Source organism: Nicotiana sylvestris, chromosome 6 (assembly GCF_000393655.2).
Source record: "Nicotiana sylvestris chromosome 6, ASM39365v2, whole genome shotgun sequence".
NCBI classification, from domain to species: Eukaryota; Viridiplantae; Streptophyta; class Magnoliopsida; order Solanales; family Solanaceae; genus Nicotiana; species Nicotiana sylvestris.
In genome coordinates, this window is record NC_091062.1 from 150354459 (window position 1) to 150376549 (window position 22091).

At 40.9% G+C, this 22091-nt stretch overlaps 2 protein-coding genes across 3 annotated transcripts; one reads left to right on the top strand and one right to left on the bottom strand.

Moving 5' to 3' along the window:
* The first annotated feature begins 14936 nt into the window (after positions 1-14936).
* On the top strand, positions 14937-21837 carry LOC104213228 (receptor-like cytosolic serine/threonine-protein kinase RBK2). Of its 2 annotated transcripts, none has more exons than XM_070147590.1 (9): positions 14937-15471; positions 18089-18192; positions 18313-18774; positions 19000-19251; positions 19342-19496; positions 19875-19954; positions 20042-20177; positions 20310-20459; positions 21157-21837. In XM_070147590.1, exons 2-9 carry the CDS (start codon positions 18141-18143, stop codon positions 21316-21318), a joined length of 1449 nt encoding a protein of 482 aa, XP_070003691.1. In that variant the 5' UTR covers positions 14937-15471; positions 18089-18140; the 3' UTR covers positions 21319-21837. The 2 variants fall into 2 exon arrangements, with proteins under 2 accessions (XP_070003691.1, XP_009760982.1); XM_009762680.2 differs by lacking the exon at positions 14937-15471 and adding an exon at positions 16848-17450.
* Positions 15149-15640, bottom strand: LOC104213229 (uncharacterized). The gene has a single exon (XM_009762682.2). The coding sequence runs from the start codon at positions 15638-15640 to the stop codon at positions 15149-15151; it is 492 nt and encodes a 163-aa protein (XP_009760984.1).
* Positions 21838-22091: the final 254 nt, after the last annotated feature.

Genomic DNA, 22091 nt, shown 5'->3' on the forward strand with positions numbered 1-22091 from the left:
AACATGTAGAAACTCACTTAACTGTATAGGTGCATCACACCCCAACGTGAGATTACCTGTCTGTTATTTGTTTCAAACTAACCGTTTGCTTGCTGCTAAGTCCAGGTTTTTAGAAAGGTGGTTTGGTTTTGTGGAGGTCTGGCCTCACATTCATACTTTACGAGGTCGAAAGGAAGTGTTCAGCTGCCCGTCACTAAGTCGAGAGGAAGTATTCACACTTACTTCACGAGATCAAAGGGAAGTGTAGAGATGTCTTCAGAAATTCCTTTGCCAACGATTCCTATTTCCGAAGAGAGTTCAATCTCGGCCATCCCAACTTCCGAATCAGCAACTGCTGAAGAAAATAGAATCTTGCGGCTTCGCATGTTGGAAATGTTGGATGACTGGAACAATGGAAAAGAGTCGCCGAGTGTAATCCCTGGATTCCCCGAGTTGTTCTCTAGGACAAGTGGGACTTCCAACGTCCCCATAAGTTATCCAACTACCCCATTCGGGTATCCTGCCATTTTAGCCCACTCCGCTGGATCACCCTCCGATTCTTATCCCCGGGTGTCAACGACAGATGTGGCTACAAACATATTCACTGCACCGCCCTGTCCAATTGCAGCACAACCCGCTATACACAGGCCTAATTTTGACTCTTCCTCATTCACATTTCAAGCACCATCCTTCTCGCTGGAACCAACTCGGTTTACCACCAGCGCTCACCCTCAGCAGCCTCAATGCGAGCTTACGCCTGGGCAAGACTGAAATCCCAAAGCTCCTGAACAAGATGAAATGGCGATAAGAATGAGGAGCCTCGAGCAGAGCTTAAAAAATATGCAAGGCTTAAGCAGGCAGAAGAGTGTCTCCTATACTGATCTGTGCATGTTCCCTCACGTGCACCTGCCCGTAGGGTTCAAAACACCGAAGATTGAGAAATATGATGGGCATGGCGATCCCATTGCTCACCTCAAAAAGTATTGCAACCAATTGCATGGGGCTGGCGGCAAAGAAGAATTGTTGATGGCATACTTCGGAGAAAGCTTGGTGGGCATAACCTCAGAGTGGTAGATGGATCAGGACATATCTCGATGGCACATTTGGGACGATCTTGCCAGAGATTTTGTAAGGCAGTTTCAGTATAATATTGACATCGCGCCAGACATGAATTCTTTGTCAAACTTGAAGAAGAAACCCTCAGAAAGCTTCAGAGAATACGCTACTAAATGGCGCGAGCAAGCATCAAGGGTAAAACCTCCCATGGATGAAATAGAAATGGTCACTACTTTCCTCCAGGCTCAAGAATCAGATTACTTCCAAAACATGATGTCGGCCATGGGAAAACCTTTCGCAGAAGCGATTAAGATCGGGGAAATGGTAGAGAATGGCTTGAAAACGGGTAGAATCTTGAGTCAGGCGGCCATAAGGGCGACCTCCCAAGCCATCCAAGGCGGATCCAGAGGAATGGCAAGAGGGAACAAAAAAGAAGAGACGTCTATGGCGGTGTCAGAAGTAAGAGAATATCGTAATCCCAGGCCCCGTTTTCCAAAAAAAAACCCACAACATTACTACCCCCACCAGGATGTGGCCTATGCTCCTCAACCTTACATGGTCATGAATGCTCAACCTTACGGCCGACCACCGCAACAAGCCAATCGGATCCAAGCTCCACCTCCCAGAAATCAGCCTCCTTACCGAAACTACTATAATCCACAACTACCCCAGAATAACTTCCGTCCTCAAGAACCACCTAGAAGACAAACTTTCACACCCATTGGTGAACCGTATTCTACCCTATTCCTAAAACTGGTCCAAATGGGTTTCCTGCAACTAGTCCCTCAGATAAGGCAAAATCCAGCATCACCTGCTTACAGAGCCGGTGTCAGGTGTGCTTATCATTCGGGAGCAGAAGGTCATGATACCAATGATTGTTGGACTTTAAAAAGGGAGGTAGAGAACTTAATAGAACAGGGAAAGATAGTATTAAGGGACGAGGAGGTCCTAAATGTGACCAACAATCCGTTGCCCACTCACAATAATGGGCTGTTGATTGGGATGATCTGTGAGGACAAGGAGTTTGATCCTTCCCTGAAAGCTATAATCGCCATTATCGATGCAGAGAGAAATCCTAAAGCAGCCCCGAAGCAAGAGAAAAGGGAAAAGAAGACTAATACTGTCAAGGCTGAGCTCGAAAAGAAGGTTGAGACAAAGACAGAGACGATGGTGCCTTCGAAGAATGAGGTTCTCTATATTCCACGAGGTCGATCAGAGAAGCCATAGAGATTCGAAATGAAAAGGGGAATACCGATGTACGTGTCGAAAGGGGCCTATGTGGTCCGGGGGACGATTAAACCGCCTCGGCTGAATGAGCCAGCGGTTATCGAACGCGTGCCACAGAAGCCAATGACAGACCCGTCTACGGTACCGTGGAATTATCAACAAACATTGGTTACATACAAAGGCAAAGAAATCATGGGGGAACTTCCAGAAAATACTTCTGCTGGAAAATATTCAGACATTCAAGAAGTGAACAATGCCACACGGAAGCGCTTCCCACCCAAGAAGCCTGTAAGCGCTGAAGAAGCAGAGGCTTTCTTCCAGAAGATGAATATGCCTGGCTATGAAGTGGTGGATCAGTTGCGCAAATACCCTGAACAAGTGTCTATGCTATCTTTGCTAATGAGGTCCGCCGAACATCAGAAGATCCTGCTCAAAACCTTGAATGAAGCGTATGTGTCGGCTGAGACTTCAGTTGAACAACTTGAAAGAATGACGGAAAGGTTCTTTGCGGTTAATCAAGTTTCTTTTAGCAAGAACGATTTGCCTCCGAAGGGAGCAGCTCACAACAAGGCTTTACATCTGACAGTCAAGTGTGAAGACTACTACGTCAAGCGAGTAATGTTGGATGGGGGTTCGGGTGTTGACATTTGTCCTCTCTCCACGCTGCAAAGAATGGAAATTGGGACCGGAAGGATTCGCCCCAATAATGTCTGTGTAAGAGCTTTTGATGGCATCAAGAGGGACACCGTCGGAGAAATAGACCTGATATTAACTATCGGGCCGGTGGAGTTCGAAGTAACTTTCCAGGTACTGGATATAGACACATCTTACAACTTTCTCCTCGGAAGACCTTGGATTCATGCTGCAGGGGCTGTACCCTCCACTCTCCACCAAATGGTGAAGTTTGAATATGAATATCGGGAAATTGTGGTCCACGGAGAAGACGAACAGTCTATTTATAGGGACCCATCCATCCCATATCTTGAAGCAAAAGAAGGGAGTGAGCACACAGTTTATCAGGCTTTTGAAGTTGTGCTGGCGGAGCAGTATGAAGAAGGGAGCCCTTGCCCCCAACCTTTCTTGTCCAACGCTTCAATCATGGTTGCTAAAGAAATGATCCGACGGGGATTCAAACCGGGAGAAGGACTTGGAAAATCATTGCAAGGAATAACTGAACCTATCACCTTGTCTTCCACTAAGAAAATCTTTGGGATAGGCTTCCACCCTACTCCAAAAGATGAAGATTGGGCAAAGAAGAGAAAAAATGAGGGATGGAAGTTGCCTCAACCATTTCCACATTTGTACGAAACTTTCGTCAGACCAAAGTACACTGAAGAAGAAGATGATGAGGCCTTTACGACCGAAAAGATTGAGGAAATATATGGGGTGATGAGAGAAATGCTGTACGAAACCCACATTGTTCAACTGGGAGAAGGCACAAGCACCGCTGAGGTGCTATACATGGGGCCAAATGCTAAGCTTCAAAATTGGGAGGCTACACTGTTCCCAGTCAGGCAGGAATCCGGGTAGACTTGTCCTGCCACCTTTCCTGCATCACGAGTTATCCCAGGGTGTAACTCAGATGTTTTACTTTAGTTTCCTGTTTTAATTTCCTGAAATATAAACCCTGTTATCTTCCCAATTCCAAGGAATAAAATCAGTATTTCATCATTTTTTCTTTATTCTTTCTGTTTTTTGCTATTTTTATTTTATCTTTTCCTTTCAGTTATAATAATGGGGCTTTAAATAATATGACATGCTTGCGGACTTCACGCCCAGATCCAAACGAGCTCACTAATTGTGAGATAATGAACCAAGAACCGGAATATGACGAAGAAGAGGCTTTTAGGGAAATAAATCGAGAATTGGAACACTTTGAGAATAAACCTAAGCCGAATTTGAATGACACCAAACCGGTTAATTTGGGAACTCCTAAAGAAATCCGAGAAACCAAAATAAGCATTCACACAGATGAGAAAACGCGAGATGCAATAATTCAACTCCTCTTTGAATTTAAAGATGTGTTTGCTTGGTCATACGATGACATGCCAGGATTAGGTGTTGATCTAGTGGTGCATAAATTGCCAATTTACCCTGATTGTCCTCCAGTTCAACAGAAGCAGAGGAAGTTCAAGACTGATATCAGTGATAAGATCAAAGAAGAAATCACAAAGCAGTTGAAAAAACAGGAGTAATTCGGGTAGTCCAGTATACTACGTGGTTGGCTAATGTAGTTCCTGTACCGAAGAAAGATGGGAAAACTCGGGTGTGTGTGGATTATCGAGATTTAAATAGGGCAAGTCCCAAAGACAATTTCCCGTTGCCCAACATCCACATCCTTGTTGATAACTGTGCCAAACATGAGATATAGTCTTTCGTAGATTGTTACGCTGGATATCATCAGGTGTTGATGGATGAAGAAGATGCCGAGAAAACCGCCTTCACTACACCTTGGGGTACTTACTGTTATCGGGTTATGCCGTTCGGTTTAAAGAATGTCGGGGCAACTTACATGAGAGCCATGACTGCCATTTTTCATGATATGATGCATCAAGAGATAGAGGTGTATGTAGACGACGTGATAGTCAAGTCCAGGACTCAGGAATATCATGTTCGAGACTTGAGGAAATTTTTTGAGAGGCTGAGAAAGTACGACCTGAAGCTGAATCTGGCTAAGTGCGCCTTTGGAGTCCCATCGGGCAAGCTTCTAGGTTTCATAGTAAGCAGGAGAGGTATCGAGTTAGATCCAACAAAGATAAAGTCTATCCGAGATCTACCTCCTCCAAGAACAAAGAAAGACGTGATGAGTCTATTGGGCAGGTTAAACTATATCAGTCAATTCATTGCCCAACTGACTAGCACATGTGAGCCCATATTCAAGCTATTGAGGAAAGATGCAGCAATCAAATGGATGGCTGAGTGTCAAGAGGCTTTTGACAAGATCAAAGAATATCTTTCAAATCCTCCAGTTTTGGTCCCGCCAGAGCCAGAGAGACCCCTGTTCTTGTATCTGACGGTCTTGGAAAATTCTTTCGGTTGTGTCCTCGGACAACATGACATAACTGGAAAGAAAGAGCAGGCGATCTATTACTTAAGCAAGAAGTTCACCGGTTATGAGGTCAAGTACACTTTGTTGGAAAGAACGTGTTGTGCTTTGACGTGGGTCGCTCAAAAATTGAGACATTATCTCCAAGCTCATACTACTTACCTCATAACCAGGTTGGATCCTTTGAAGTACATATTCCAGAAACTGATGCCTACTTGGAGATTAGCAAAGTGGCAAATCTTTCTTACTGAATTCGACATAGTCTATGTCACTCGCACAGCGATGAAAGCCCAGGCATTGGCGGATCACTTGGCTGAAAACCCAGTTGATGAGGAATACCAACCATTGAGTACTTATTTTCCAGATGAAGAGATAAACACCATAGAAGTAGTCTCGGAAGACGCTCATGCTTGGAAGATGTTCTTTGATGGGGCCGTAAACGCCAAAGGTGTAGGAATTGGGGCAATCTTGATCTCACCCGTTGGTCAACACTATCCGGCTAGGGCTAGGCTTCGTTTCTTTTGCACGAACAATACAGCTGAATATGAAGCCTACATCATGGGCATGAATATGGCGATCGATCAAGATGTTGAAGATTTGTTGATTATGGGGGATTCTGATCTGATTATCCGGCAAGCCCAGGGTGAATGGGAAACTCGAGATGTCAAGCTTATTCCTTACCGGCAGAACGTGGAAGATCTCGGCAAGCGATTCAAATCAATGGAGTTCAGGTACATTCCTCGTTGTCACAACGAATTAGCCGACGCACTTGCTACTTTGGCCTCAATGCTGCCATATCCAGGCAATGCTCACGTATATCCCTTGGAAATCCAAATCAGGGAAAGACAGGGTTACGGTAATATAATCGAGGCGGGACCAAGTACCCCGCCATGGTACCATGATGTTCTTGAAAACACAAGAATACCCCGAACATGCTACTGGAGATCAAAAGAGAACTATTAGGCGGTATGTGAGTGGATTCTTTTTGAGCGGCGAGGTATTGTATAAAAAAACCCCGGATCTCAACTTGTTAAGATGTGTTGACGTCGAAGAAGCAGGAAGAATCATGCATGAAGTACACGCAGGAGTGTGTGGACCTCATATGAACGGGTATGTCTTGGCGAAGAAAATCCTTCGAGCCGGGTATTATTGGATAACTATGGAGAAAGACTGCTTCAGCTTCGTCCGTAAATGTCATCAGTGTCAGGTGCATGGAGATCTGATTCATGCACCTCCAACAGAGCTACATCCTATGTTGGCATAGTGGCCTTTTGTCGCCTGGGGTATGGATGTCATTGGTCCGATTGAGCCGAAAGCTTCATATGGACACAGATTCATATTGGTCGCTATTGACTACTTCACAAAATGGGTCGAAGCTGTCACTCTCAAATCGGTCACTAAGAAAGCCGTGGTGGATTTTATACATTCAAATCTTATCGGTCATTTTGGTATTCCTGCAACTATCATCACAGATAATGCGGCAAACCTGAATAGTCACTTGATGGAGGATGTATGCGAACAGTTCAAAATAACGCATAGGAATTCCACTCCTTATCGGCCCAAAGCCAATGGCGCTGTTGAAGCAGCAAACAAAAACATCTAGAAGATTTTGAGAAAGACAATCCAGAGTTCCAGACAGTGGCATGAACAGTTACATTTTGCCTTGCTGGGATATCGCACTACAGTGCGCACATCAGTAGGCGCAACCCCATACTTGTTGGTTTATGGGACCGAGGCTGTGATACTGGCAGAGGTAGAAATTCTTTCGCTCCGGACCATTGTCGAAGCAGAGATTGAAGATAGCGAGTGGGTTAAGACTCGATTGGAGCAGTTGACCTTAATTGACAAAAAACGAATGGATGCGGTCTGTCACGGGCAGTTGTACCAACAAAGAATGGCCCGTGCTTACAACAAGAAAGTGCGACCCATGAATTTTGAAGTAGGTCAACTAGTGTTAAGGCGCATTCTTCCACATCACCAGGAAGTGAAAGGAAAATTTGCTCCTAATTGGAAAGGTCCGTACATCATCAGGAAGATATTGCCAAGAGGAGCGTTATATCTGGGTGATATTGAAGGAAATGATCCTGAAACAGTTGTGAATGCGGATGCAGTCAAAAGGTACTATGTCTGAGTTTACTTCGGTGATGTCTTGGCACATTTGAGATGATGAAGGCTTTTATTCCCGCTACCCAGACACTATCAACTTTCTTTTTACAAACCTTTTGAGCCGGTTACATTTCTTTGGCTAACCTCTTTGGAATCCAAAAACACCGTTGAACCCAAAAAAAAATTGCCTGAACTATGTCTGACTTGATTCCGAAAGGATACGTAGGCAGCCTCTCTCTGGGGTTCAGTCACACCAAAACAAAAATACAATTTTCCCTGAAGTTAAAACTGGGGCAGATGTTATAATGGTTCAACCACGGGCACACCAAATGGTTCCGAAGTTGTAATTTTCATCCACAATTCTTTTTACCAAAAACCAAGTACAAGTCCTTCGGATCAATTGCCAAAGGCGGGGGAAACCAAGAAATATCATGGTTGGAAGCCGATGCATTCTAAAATTGAGAGAAATAAAATGAGAGAGTCTTGTCGGTGAAAACCTTCAGGCACCATAAGGCGACGAGAGTAGAGAAACTAAGAATGAGAGAGTCTGTTTAGTGAAAACCTGCAAAAATTACTATCGGGCGACGGTGAGAAGAGAAATGAGAGAGGTCGACTAGCGAAAACCCGCAAAGGGCGTTGTCGGCCGAAAAGATGATTTCACCACAGAAAGTTCTGGAAAGGTTCCCTGGTTGGGAAACATAGATCCGTTTTGGTTCATAAGGAAATGCAAGTTCGTGAGGTTCGGGCCTCCAGTCCAAAAAGCATGTCATGTCAGTTTGAAGCCAGCATGCACCTCAGATAAGTCCTTCTTTTCCCCCGAAAGGGACGCTTCTCTTTTAAATTCGTTTTTCCGCTCTTTGTTTACCTTTCCTTGAATCCCTTTCGGCTTAACCCTAAATTCCAAAATGTGTTAGAAAGAAAAGGTGGCAGGACCGGTTTCACAGAGCTCCGTTTGGCAAGAGGTGAAGAAAATACCCAGCCTCAGTGGTGCGTCAGTCCAATCCCGACTGATCATGATGTTTGATTACCTCCAAAGTAAAGGCATTGGAAAAAGAAAAAGAAAGTCAAAGGCAATGGTCTGGAAAGCGGAATGAGAACCAAAGCCTTACACGGGCGAGTCATCATGAAATCCTGAAATCTGAGTCTTATCAGTTTGAAAGGGGGTCACCTTTGAAGCCAATCAATGACGAAGTTTCTCAACAGAAATGAGGCTGGGACCAAGCAATTGGAATGATCAAGGCCACTGAACCAACCACCGTTTTCAAACAGACAATTGTTCTTTGTTTGGAAAATTGAAACAGGTGCAATCCAAAGCAACCGTGCAAGAAGCAGGTGCAACCAAAAGGGAAAAGAAATGCACAAGTGCAAGAAACAGCTTTGCAGCAAGGAATCAACCCAAAAGGGAAGTCTCCTCCAAATTCTTTCCTGCATTTTTTTTTACTAAAAAATGAATTGAAAGAAAATAGATAAGAAGAAGAAAAAAAGGGTAGTTTAGAAGCCCCAAAATCAATCTTGTACGCATTTTGCCAACATTAGGGCTCCAATCCCTGAGTTGAGATTTTAGACATAGGGCCTTCGTTCCCTAGTCGCATTTTGCCAACATTAGGGCTCCAATCCCTAAGTTGAGATTTTAGACATAGGGCCTCCGTTCCCTAGTTGCCTTTACCAATATTAGGGCCCCAATCCCTAAGTTGAGATTTTAGACATAGGGCCTCCGTTCTCTAGTCGCCTTTACCAATATTAGGGCTCCAATCCCTAAGTTGAGATTTTATACATAGGGCCTCCATTCCCTAGTCGTCTTTACCAATATTAGGGCTCCAATCTCTAAGTTGAGATTTTAGACATAGGGCCTCCATTCCCTAGTCGCTTTTACCAATATTAGGGCTCTAATCCCTAAGTTGAGATTTTAGACATAGGGCCTCCATTCCCTAGTCGTCTTTAGCCGACATTAGGGCTCCAATCCCTGAGTTGAGCGATTTTCTTTTAGCCGACATTAGGGCTCCAATCCCTGAGTTGAGCAAGTTTTCTTTAGCTGACATTAGGGCTCCAATCCCTGAGTTGAGCGATTTTTCTTTAGCCGACATTAGGGCTCCAATCCCTGAGTTGAGCAATTTTCCTTTAGCCGACATTAGGGCTCCAATCCCTTTGTTGAGCGATTTTCTTTTAGCCGACATTAGGGCTCCAATACCTGAGTTGAGCAAGTTTCCTTTAGCCTACATTAGGGCTCCAATCCCTGAGTTGAGCAATTTTCTTTTAGCCGACATTAGGGCTCTAATCCCTGAGTTGAGCAATTTTCTTTTAGCCGACATTAGGTTAGCCGACATTAGGGCTCCAATCCCTGAGTTAAGCGATTTTCTTTTAGCCGACATTAGGGCTCCAATCCCTAAGTTGAGCAAGTTTCCTTTAGCCGACATTAGGGCTCCAATCCCGGAGTTGAGCAATTTTCTTTTAGCCGACATTAGGGCTCCAATCCCGGAGTTGAGCAATTTTCCTTTAGCCGACATTAGGGCTCCAATCTCTGAGTTGAGTGATTTTCTTTTAGCCGACATTAGGGCTCCAATCCCTGAGTTAAGCAATTTTCCTTTAGCCGACATTAGGGCTTCAATCCCTGAGTTGAGCAATTTTCCTTTAACCGACATTAGGGCTCCAATCCCTGAGTTGAGCAAGTTTCCTTTAGCCGACATTAGGGCTCCAATCCCAGAGTTGAGCGGTTTTCCCTTTTTAGCCAATATTAGGGCTCCAATCCCTGAGTTGAACGTTTTGCCTTTTGCAAACATTAGGGCTCCAATCCCTGAGTTGCGCCTTTTAGACTTGAGGTTTCCAATCCCCTAATCAATTCTGTAGATTTTTATGGCAATTAACTCACGAAATTTTCCTAGTGAAACTAGGGCAGAAAAATTTCGTTCGTTTGTTTGTTTTGTTGTCTAAGCAAGTTTGACCTCGAGGCACAGGGATCGAGATGACCTACGGGTTGAGTCTCAATCCAGAATAAAGAAAGGAAGAAAAGAACAAAAAAGACGATGAGCCCAAATACTGGAGCAAACAAGTGCAGATCGCTCAAAATCTGATTGAAGTCACGAGCTCCGCCAATCCCGCTTCACTCAATGCTGCAGAAATAAACAAGCGCCTACAACTTGCGAGCATCAAGATTCAGATCGAAGTCTACAAGAAGAATCATCTAAGACTCAAGATCAAGTTGCGAAAGAATTATAGATAGGAATCTTGTAACTAGTAGTTGATAGGCATAGCTAGCTTAGCTTTGATTTTTCTTTTTAATGTAATAAGGAGGTCGGTGAGCAGTAGCAGCAACAGCAACAGCAGTAACAGTAAAGTCGCAGCGTCATGGTAGTCCCAGCTACCAAAACTTCCCGAACTACATTGACCTGATTCTTGTTTAGCCCAGGATATGTAGGAAACCTCTGAAGCAAAGGTTCGGTCAAATCTTTCAAAAAAAAAAATGCTTCACACGGAGTATTTCAACGGGCAAAAATCGCTGGTATCCGCTCACTTTATCTTTGCACGAAAACTCTTTGCATTTTCGGACAAAGAGGGGCAGCTGTGAGCACGTGATTTTTGCTTCACGGAAATTACTCCAAAAGAAATCGAAAAAAAAACAAGTTACCTTTGGGTACAATTTTGAGAATTTACGTGACATTTTGGTAATTGTTTTGTCCGTAAATGTTTACCTTATTGTAGTTAATTAAAAAAAATACAGGTCGCATGCATATTTAGGATTTAATTGTGCATTTAGGAATTAATTAAACCATAATTTGGTTTTCAAGGGGAAAATCACAAAAATATGCATTTTTATTCTATCTGTCGTCATTGTGTGATTTTATTTTAACTAAACGTTTTAATTTGTGTGTTAATTATTGTTGAATGTTAATTAATATTTGTGTAGTTTAATTTTGGTTTTAATTTAATTAGGAATTTTTGTTTAAATTAAAAGAATGAAAAGGGAAGAAAATACCGGATTTGGGCCAAAAATTCAATTGAAAATCAGGCCCAATCCATTACATTGACCCAATCCACGACCTGGGCTTCCAAACGACGTCGTTTAGGTGTATTTTGATCTGAGCCGTTCATCTCACTTCATCTAACGGCTCCAGGCTTTCCCAGATACCCGACCCATTTCACCCAAAGACCGACCCAGTCTCCACGCGAGACCAAACAACGTCGTCCCCTTAAGTGAAAAGATCAAGGCCGTTGATCATCAATGATCCAACGGCCGAAATTCAACTCCCTCGTCCCGTATATAAACCCTCATCTCTCACCCCACGCCCCCGTAACCAAACACCCCCCTGCACCCCTTCGTCTCTATCAACTCAGAGACGAAACCAATCAGCAAACCCTAGCCGTCGTTGAACCCCTAAGCCTAAAACCCGGCGGCAACGTTGCCGGTGACCACCAAATTAACACCCCTAGTGCACCTTGACCCCCTGGACACAAATCTACAAACCGTTTGGCTCGAATCAACCTACATTGTCTCGAATCTTCATCTGAAGATTCGAGCCAAACCTCAACCTATACTAACCGACCCCAAATTCACACCAGTTACTCCCCTGACCTCCCTCGTGATCAAACCAAGCCTGGTTTGGTTCGAATCGAACCATGAAAAGCTCGAACCCCTAATCTGAGCCCCAAGAACCCTAGAAATCCAAGAACCAAGAATTTGTCCAAATTAGTAGAGGGTGTGGGGTCTAATAGACCTTAGTCAAAGTGTTCTCCGTTGAGAACACTTGATTAAGGTCCATTCGACCTCAAAAAGGTCGAGTCTGAGTTCGGACCTGGGTCATCTAGTTTACTTGAGGTATTCTTTTTCCCTTTCTATTTGTTCTATTTTTTTGTTTGTTTTGTTATTCGTTTGTATGGTTAGAATGATTTTATTTCCAATTTCTGTGCTTTGTTCTTCTTCTTCTCCAATAATACTAGCACACCCAAGAATCATACCTCAATAACACATCTTATACCCAAAACTCGAAATTAAAGTCTAGTGTATAGAAACTTACCTCTTAAATGAAGATCTTGTGATTGGTTTTCTTGATTCTTGAAGATTGATGAAAGATTAAATGGTTATAATGTTAGGCTTCATCCTTCTCTCTCTAAAATGCTCTCACCTCTCTCTAGATTTAGTATAAAATAGCCTCAAATGAAGCCCCAAAGCTTATTTATCAAAGTGGGTTCGGATATGAAAATTTTTAAAAATGACCCCCGAAGTCAATTATGTGGTGCAATTATACTATAGCATAATCGATATGTGGGCAGCAGACTTGCAGCATAATCATTATGCGATTATGTATATTTATGTCTTTTTGCGATCACGAAATTGATTGCAAATCCAGCCTTTGGTAATTTGATCATAACTTTGTGTAGGAATGTCCAAATGACGAGCGGTTTGAAGCGTTATTAACTAGACTCGAAAATCTTTCATTTGATAGGTTGTTCATCACATAACACCTTATATATATTTATGTATGCTCGTCCAAAGTTTGTACTTGTGCGAACTCATTTGGAATTTTTAGCCTATTTTGTAATTTTCCAATTTGACTTAGACTTAGGCCTTTCCTTGGACCCCAAATTACTAATTATATGACTTATACACTTATTTACCAAATTCAATTGATGTCCATCATGTTAATAGCACGTAAAATATTATAATTAGCCTACCTGGTACCACGAAATCCTAAATTACTTAGCGAAATTTTCCGGGGCATTAAATAAATAATACAAGTATTATTTTTGAAAAACAAATGCCAAAAAGGGCTATTTTTGCAAATTAGCCATTGGGCAACGGTCAAAATGGCAGCTGACCGTTGCCAACGATCAACTTTATAAATAAATAAACATCGAACTACCGTTGAATCGGTCCGGTTAACCGGTTTCCAAATGGCATGACCTTACCGGGTCGTACCAGTTCGATTTGCCGGCATCAAACTTTTACACGACACAGGCCGGTTCCCATCCCAACCCAGCCTTGTCCGGGCCCCTTACTACCGATCCGGTCTAAAATCGGTTCGGGCCATTCCGGAACCGGGCCAGCAAGGCCCGTTTGACACCTTTAGATGAAAGTGCAAGAGAGATGGTTTCAGCTATTTCTAATTGGCGGAGGAGGAGGAGGAATAATACGGGTAAATGAGGCTTCTTAAGTAGAGAGTGGACGAGAGGTTTAATCTTGGCCAAACTTATCTGGAGTAGGGGTGGGCATTCGGTATTTCGGTTCGGTATTTAAGAATTTTGGTTCGGTATTTCGGTATTCGGTTTATCAATTGTATATACCAAATACCGTACCGTAATATTTCGGTACGGTTCGGTATTTCTTATTTTGGTTCGCTACTATTTCGGTACGGTTTCGGTTTAAACCAAATCTTCACTGTCTCCCCCTCCATTAACTAGCAAAATCTGGCGCCAACATTATTTTACCTTCAATTACTCTAATATTGTGCTTTCTTTTTCTTGATCCTCTAAAGTTGTTCACGGAATCTTTTGTCATTCGTTTGATATCTACATTTATGTGCTTGAGCCTATAAGATCTAGAGTATTCCAAAAGTTACATCGACTTTTTACATTAAGGTCAATGCTGGTAGCCAATTTAGAATGGCGCCATGGTTTTGTGAGATACTATTAATAGTGGCACCAATATATGGGAGTAATTTGCTTAGCCAGAGGAAAGTCTTGCCTTTGATCTGGGATGATGCGTATAGCTACCTTTCAATATAGAGTTAAATCCCAAGACTCCGACTTTTCTGCGAAGTCCGAGAAATTTTAGAAGCAAGTTGACAGTAGTGAGATTTGCTTTCGTTTCGGGACACCGAAATATTGATCTCACCTCATTAAACTATTGTTGTATTTCGGTATACCGAAATATCGAAATATCAATAATCCAATACCGTATACCGTATCGAATTACCGAAATATCGAAATTTCTGTACCGAAATAAACTGAAATATCGAAACCGAAATACCAAATTAATTCGGTTCAGTTCGAAATTCGATTTTTCGGATTTTATGTCCACCCCTAATCTGGAGTATTATTTGCCGAAACCAAATAACATCTATTATAATCTGGCTTTAGAAAAAGACTATCAGAAGATGACCTAAAATTTGCTGGTCCCGTAGATTCATGTGCCTAAAGTTTCATGTTACTTTGGCTTTAATGAAGAGGTTCCATGGCTGTGTGAATCATGGTCAAGAAAGAATCTAATATGCAACAAGTAAAGAGGAGAAACATAGAGAAAACTTTAAGCTGAACACACATATACATTACCTAAATTTATAGCTCTTGATTACTGAGTATTTATCATAGAATTATCTTACAAGAAGGAACTGAAAAAGCTCCTCTTTCATCATCCTCGTCATTAGTCATCACTAACACCATTAACAGAGCAGCAAAACATTCCACATTACTCTCATATTGATTTTAAACCTCCTTTCCCAGCCTTCCCTCCAACCACTTTCCCATAATAATCCAATTCCCATATTATGATATTACAACATTCCATTCCCGTATTTCAATTTAACCAAACCCTATAGTTTTCCCAATTTTATATATTCATATCTTACAAAATTTTGAAGAAAAATAAAAATATTTAAACGCATTTCTTTCTAATTTTCTCAAATTTCAGACCTTTTCATCTCTCCATATGTCTACAAAATATTCATGGAGAAATTAAGATCCCAAAAAGTTGAGAACTTTTGTCCGCATATATTCGGGTCGGGAACGTTAAAACCGGATCCGCTAGTATTCAAGTCGGAGCAAGCGCCTCAAATCTCTAGTGGCAGAGTCATCAAAGGACTTGAAATCTTCCTGCTTTTTGTTGAAAAATGAGGGCAAGGGAAGAGCTCTAGGCGATGGCGAATTTGAAAATGCCGAACCAGCATACACGTCAGCCGATGATAACCCGACCCGGATTTGCTTGGGCAGCATTTCCGGCTGAACCAGCGAATTGAAAGACTCGCCTCTCCTCAGAATCGTCACCCGACCCATTTCTAGGCCGTCGTTGTGAGCCTGTCTCAATTCCACGGCGCTCGCACATCTCCTCGTGATCGACGGCGGCAAAGGTTGGTTATTCGGCTTCTTCTTCTCCGTTCTGACCACCGATTTTCTGTTCTTAGGATAAAAATAGCCATTTCCGTTTCCAAAGTTGCTTCTCCGGCGATGGAACGCCGACGGCGGAACTCTCAATCTTTCAATTAAGATATCCTGTGGCCGCAAAACCTCCGTTCCCATATTTCCGCTCAAAAATTGAATTTTTCCAACGAAATGCAAAAATGAATTCAACTAATTTAAAAGCATAAAGGAGAAAATGATTAAGAGGAATGAAAATTAACAGAGTTGCCGGAAATGGGAATCAGGAATGAGAAAAGAAGCTTTTAAATTAGTTTTGATTTTTCCAGTTCCTTGTGATAAGGAAGGAAGAAAAAATTTCTCTCTTTTTGCTCTATCAAGGAAAAGGAAAAACAGTTTTGATTTGTTCTGCTCGGTTTAGATTGAAGAATTGGGTGGGGATGGTAGAAGATTTAAATACAAAGGGGGAGAGAAAGAAGATTAGAGATGTGGGAGCGAGAAGCGCGCGGCCGGGGGGGGGGGGGGTGATTATGGGGCTGTGGTGATTATTTTTTCTTTTTTTGTTTTGAAATATTCTGGTTCAAAAACTAGTCCTACATGGATTTTAATGAATAAATTGTTATGGGAAGGTTGATATCACATTAAGTATTTTATTATATCAAGAATAATAATAAAAACCGAAATTTAATACTGCATCAAATATTGCGCTGTGGTCATGTTTGCTAATACCTCCAAGCAAATGATCTTTCAAGCGTTTTTCCTAAGTGTATAATACATAGTTTGTCATAGAAAATTTTGCAATTAAGTGTATAAATTAATCGGCGGCAGTCGTATTATAATTTCATATTTTAATTATAATAAATTAAGAGTACTCATAAATTAATATACTTGGTTGCAATTTGTATTAGGGTAAATTTGGACCGCCTTGTTTGATTTTTAGCATTTTTAGTGGTTGACATAAGCTCAAATTAAGGGTACTCATAAATTAATATACTTCTGTTCCGCTACTTCAGGTTCTTGTCACTTTTTTGTTTCTCATTTCTTTCTTTACCAAAAGAATTCTATTAGTAGCTTTTGTTTTTGTCGATAATATCTGCCACGTCAGTTAGGGTCTAGACGACTGGGCAGTGGCCATTGGGCATTCACAGCCTCTAATTTTCTTTTTGTTTATATAATTTTGTTCTACTTAGATAATGATAGTAAGTGCTTTATTTTTCCAATAAGGTTGTAAATTACTGACAGTGATATGCGTTCCCGTTCCAAGATCGAACTAATTACACACACATATATCATACCCCCTCTGTTTTAGTTTATGTGAATCTATTTCCTTTTTGGTCTGTTTTACAAATAAATAACTCCTTTCTAAATTTGGTAACAATTTAGCTTAAACTTACAATTCTACCTTTAATGAGAAGCTTTTGTAAAGGCAACAATTTAGCTTAAACTTACAATTTTAACCTTAATGAGAAGCTTTTATAATCACACAAATACTCTGGCCCCTTTTTGACTTGTTTAGCACCACAAATTCCAAAAGTCTTCGTTTTTTCTTAAACTCCGTGTCCAGTCAAACAAGTTCACATAAATTGGAATGGAGGGAGTATATATATATATATATAGGGAGAGAGTCTGAGCACTAACTATGTCGTTTAGGAAAACGTGCGTTATTTTCATGCACGTCACCACGTAGTTTAAGAAGAAAAAAAAATGCATGCACGTAAATATGCAGAAAATTCCGAATTTTGGGCATAGAGATCCGGCAAGAGGCAAGATTCAGGTTAACATGACAACCACTATTTCCCTCTTTCCGTTTCATCTCCTTCTCTTTCATTCATTAGCAAAACTCTCCATTTTTGGTTGCTCTGGAAGAGGCTCTCCCCTGCCCGGGCCACCCAGGGTTCAGGTTATTTGGCGATTCATTGTTCTTTCCCTGAGAATCCATGAAAACTACTCGTGAACCTTCAGCTTCTCCATGGTATCTTCTATATTCGATTTTAATTTCCCATCTTACCATTTTTGTTAATTTTCATTATACACTTTATGAATCTCCCTTTTATTGGTTATACCATATTCAGGCAGTTAGGCAGCTGCTGCCTCTTTTTCATTTTTTGGTTGGGGTGGGGGTTCGGGAAATGTTGTAGGTGTAGCTAATTTGTAATATTAACCAGATGGTTAGCTAATATATGCGTAATGTGTTTCTAATCCAGACATAATGTGTTTCTAATCCAGACATACATCTGTGTCATTGTCATGCAATGAAATATGTACAAGAATGGTGGATAATATAGATACAAACCTATTAGTATAATAAGAACTATTTTGGGTATATAAATGGAAATGCTCTTTGCTGTATGTGTGGACAACAATGACATTTCAAGCCACTGTTGTCTTTAAAACTTGGGATCTTTGAGTAGTTTTCCTAAGAGGACTGCAGATCGTCGAAGTCGAAAAGACATATGTAAGAGAATGGTAGCTGAGATAAGTTGAGGGCCGGAGATACGAATGAAAAATGGAGGAAGAATCCATTTGCTCGGTGTTTCGAGAATCGCCTAATACAATGTGTTTGATTAAATGACTCATCGAAATAACTGATAGTTCTAATTGTGTTAACAGTGAGATTCCCTGCAATGTCAGTGAAGGAATCCCAGAGAAGGGGCTTCCGAAGATGGGGCAGAATAAGCTGCTTTTTTGTGCTTCCATTTCTATCTCTGCTGAAGGTAAAATTTCTTTAGGTGGATGCTTTCTTTTACCTTTGTAAAATTTCTTGCTCCTATTACTTCTCTACAGCTAATTTCTTTTACCTTTGTAATATGTGACATTTCATCATGTTATGCTAGAATTGCGGTGTCTCACTATGGCGGAAGGAAAAGTAGACAAGGATTCAACTGGAGAAGTTTTGGACAAGGTTCAATTTCGAGATGATTTATCTGGAAAAGTTATTAAAGATAATGAATATGAGGAGTCTACAAGAGATGCTTCCGAAGATGGATCAGAGTCTGAAACAACAACTTCCAAGTCCAGCACTTCAGATTCAGATGGAAAATTTCAATCTCAGTGGAAAGGATTCATTAAAAGACTAAAGATTGGGTCTTCCATACATTTGCATACTTTCCATCCTAGCATACCTTCACTGCCTTCTATTAAGATGATAGCGAAAAGGAAAAGTAAGAGTACAGAACAGAACATGCCAATGGTGCCTGCTCCTAGCCTAGATACTGATTTACGTCACTGCTTTCAAGCGCACTGGAAAAACTTCTTCCTCTCCGACCTTCAGAAAGCTACTGACAACTTTAGCCGTGGTATGATGATTAGACAATTTAATTTTATCGTAGTCCCTGCAACTAATTGATTCTTAGGCAGCCAACATGAAAGCAAATATCACTTTGAACGTCAAAAACAACTCAAAATTTTAACTTTCAACTGCTTTTGTGCTATGGGCTTGTTTGTATCTTCCATTTATTTAGCAAATTACCAGATTAAAAACCATATTGTGATGCTAATTATTCTTTATGTCATTCTCAAAGAAAACTTGATCGGTGAGGGAGGTTCATCCGAAGTATATAAGGGACATCTTGAAGATGGCCAACTAGTTGCAGTTAAAAGGCTGATCAGGGGAACTCAAGAGGAGATGGTAGCTGACTACTTATCTGAGCTCGGAATTCTAGTACATGTTGACCATCCAAATGTTGCTGGTGTTATTGGATATGGAGTTGAAGGAGGGATGCACCTTGTCCTTCCTCTGTCTCCACATGGGAGCTTAGCAACTCTGCTTAATGGTCTGTTCACTATATCTTCATTTGAATTTATTCCTTTTGTAGATTTTAAATCGTGAATTACTTTTCTCTATTATGCATTATTCTTTTCAGGTGAAAAGGGTAAGTTGGCTTGGTGCCATAGGTATAATATTGCTCTAGGCACTGCTGCTGGCCTTGCGTATCTCCATGAGGGCTGCCGGAGGAGAATCATCCATAGAGATATCAAGACAGCTAATGTTTTGCTGACGGAAGATTTTGAGGCTCAGGTACTTCTTTGAACCAGTGCTTATGATTTTAATAGCCATTGTATTATGTTTTAAAATTGCTTTGCTGTCTTGTATTTGAGTACCTTTCTGCGATACTTGAACGTTGTTTGTCAGAATACCTTCATCATTCTGTACTTGTCCCAAACATGAAGTTTTCTTCGAAGTGACAGAACACAAGAATATTTATTGCCTTAGGGATAAAAATGCATTGGGGTTTGTTTCTGTTCTATTTATGCGCTACTTAAGCTGCACTCTTCCAGTCAGGAAATCCATAGTCCATGAACTTCTAATAGAACTAATATAACCTATAGGGGTTTTATTTTATTTTATTTTTTTCAATTTGCAGCATTTTGATGCTCAGCTTTTGGTTTTCTGCAGATATCTGATTTTGGACTTGCAAAATGGCTCCCTGATCAGTGGACACACCTCACTGTATCTCAGTTTGAAGGCACATTCGGGTTTGTGGAGACATAATCTCAACCAACAAAACATATATGCTATAATAATCTCCCATAGGTGACATATCATTTTAAATGCCATGACAGATATCTCCCTCCTGAGTTCTTCATGCATGGTATTGTGGATGAAAAAACAGATGTTTATGCCTTTGGCGTTTTATTATTGGAGCTCATTTCTGGACGTCCAGCTTTGGATGAATCTCGCAATAGTGTTGTGATGTGGGTATGCAATCATCTCAACTCTATATTCTTCAGTTAGTAGGGAACAAATGTAGTAGATTAAGACTGCCACTTCTTCTGGCAACGGATCATGTTTCAACCGTAATTGAAACTTACTATGATCACCATGTTGCAGGCCAAACCATTGCTCCTTAGTAAGAACCACAGCGGGTTAGTTGATCCATCACTTGGTGATGCCTATGACTCGGAACAGATGAATCGTATGGTTATGGTTGCCTCATTATGCATACAGCAAAATTCGACAGATCGGCCTCATATGAGCCAGGCATGTAATTTGAATTTTTAGGGAGCACATTACTAGTATGAATAATAATAACAGAATGCGGATGGTAGCCTTTTGAAAGTAAAGATTGGGTTTTTCCTCAGATTGTCCAGTCTTCTAGTATCTAAGTTTTTTATGTTCTCTTAATTATAGGAGTATAAAGATACTCCTGAAGGGATAGTCAGTATTTTACAGGAAAGAAAGTTTATTTCTACTCTGGATAGTTCTAAAATTTTGCAGTGATCCAGAAAACTTTACTGGCAGAGGCAGAACCTCTCATCTGTTTCAATTCAAAGCCATTATAGGTAAAAAAAAAAAAGAAAGGAAAAAGACAGTTCCTTGATCCTGTTCTTACCCTAGGCTAAATACAAATCTGATGTGAATTACAGTTCCGGCTATATAAAGGGGAAGGGCAACTAAAATTTAGCAGTGCAGTAATTTGAGTTGGGATCAAGTTAATACTAGTATTCTAAAGGATTTGGCTTTCTGAGTTTATTTGGTTCATTTTTTGTTCTCAGTACATAGAGCTTTGTCCAACTGTGCTTGGAAATGTTAGGCTAATTCGAAGAGAACTTGGCACCTTATTCAGTAACATTAACATACCATGTCACAAGGAAGATAAAAGATGCCAATATACTGTAGTTTCCCAATTAAAAGGAAAAATTGTAGTAATTTCATTAATTTGATGCATGCCATGCAGGTTCAGGAGATGTTAAAAGGTGGTGGAGGCATTCTCCAAAGAATGAAAACGTTCCAAAATGCTAGCCGTCAAGAGGATATATCCCATAGATTGAATTTACTGCTCGAGTCGTCCTCACCTAAGTGTAAAGATAATCCAAACCAGCAAAATCAGGCAGTGTAGGGGAAATAATCCCTTGGTACAATGAAGATCTCTGTTGTGATCTGGAAACGCTGGACGTACATCTCACTGCCATGGGGCTGTCGGAATTCACAACACGCAAGTCTGAGTTATTAATGTTCTATTCTACCATAATAGATGGAACCAGAGCTCCCTTGTGAAAAATCTAAAAGGTCTGAGAAATCAAATTGAAAAGTGCAGCACTCAGTGTTTCAAGTTTTGACAGGTTTAGCAGGTTTCTTTAGCTTAATGTTGGGCAGTACTATATTGAAGAAGCAAGAGATGCCAACATAATGTACAGTATGCATAGGAGAGTGATTATTTTAACCCTTGTTCTGTTTGACTGCATTCAGTAATATCTCACTGGACATTGATCTGTAATGAAATGTGTATACAACTATCAACTTTAGAAGGTGAACGCATACTAGGGTGAACTTGTGTGTTTGACACCGGCTTTCTAATTGCTAAACATTACATGTACAACATATGCTTTACATCAGCAATTGCAGATTACTTTGTTAATTGGATTTTAACTAGGCAACCCTTTCAAAGACAATTTGTCGCACCCTTATAATGTGAACTTCAGTCCCTCAAGAACAGACACGGATACTCAGGGTAAATGAGTGCTTGATCGCCATCCTCGTTTCCTAAAAAAGATTTCCACCAGTTGTACGGCTTTGGCAGATAATATTTACTAATTGGAAGTTCAAATTGTCAACATCCTATCCATGCCCAATTCATATGAAAAAACAAAGGGGTCTTTACCATGGATCAGC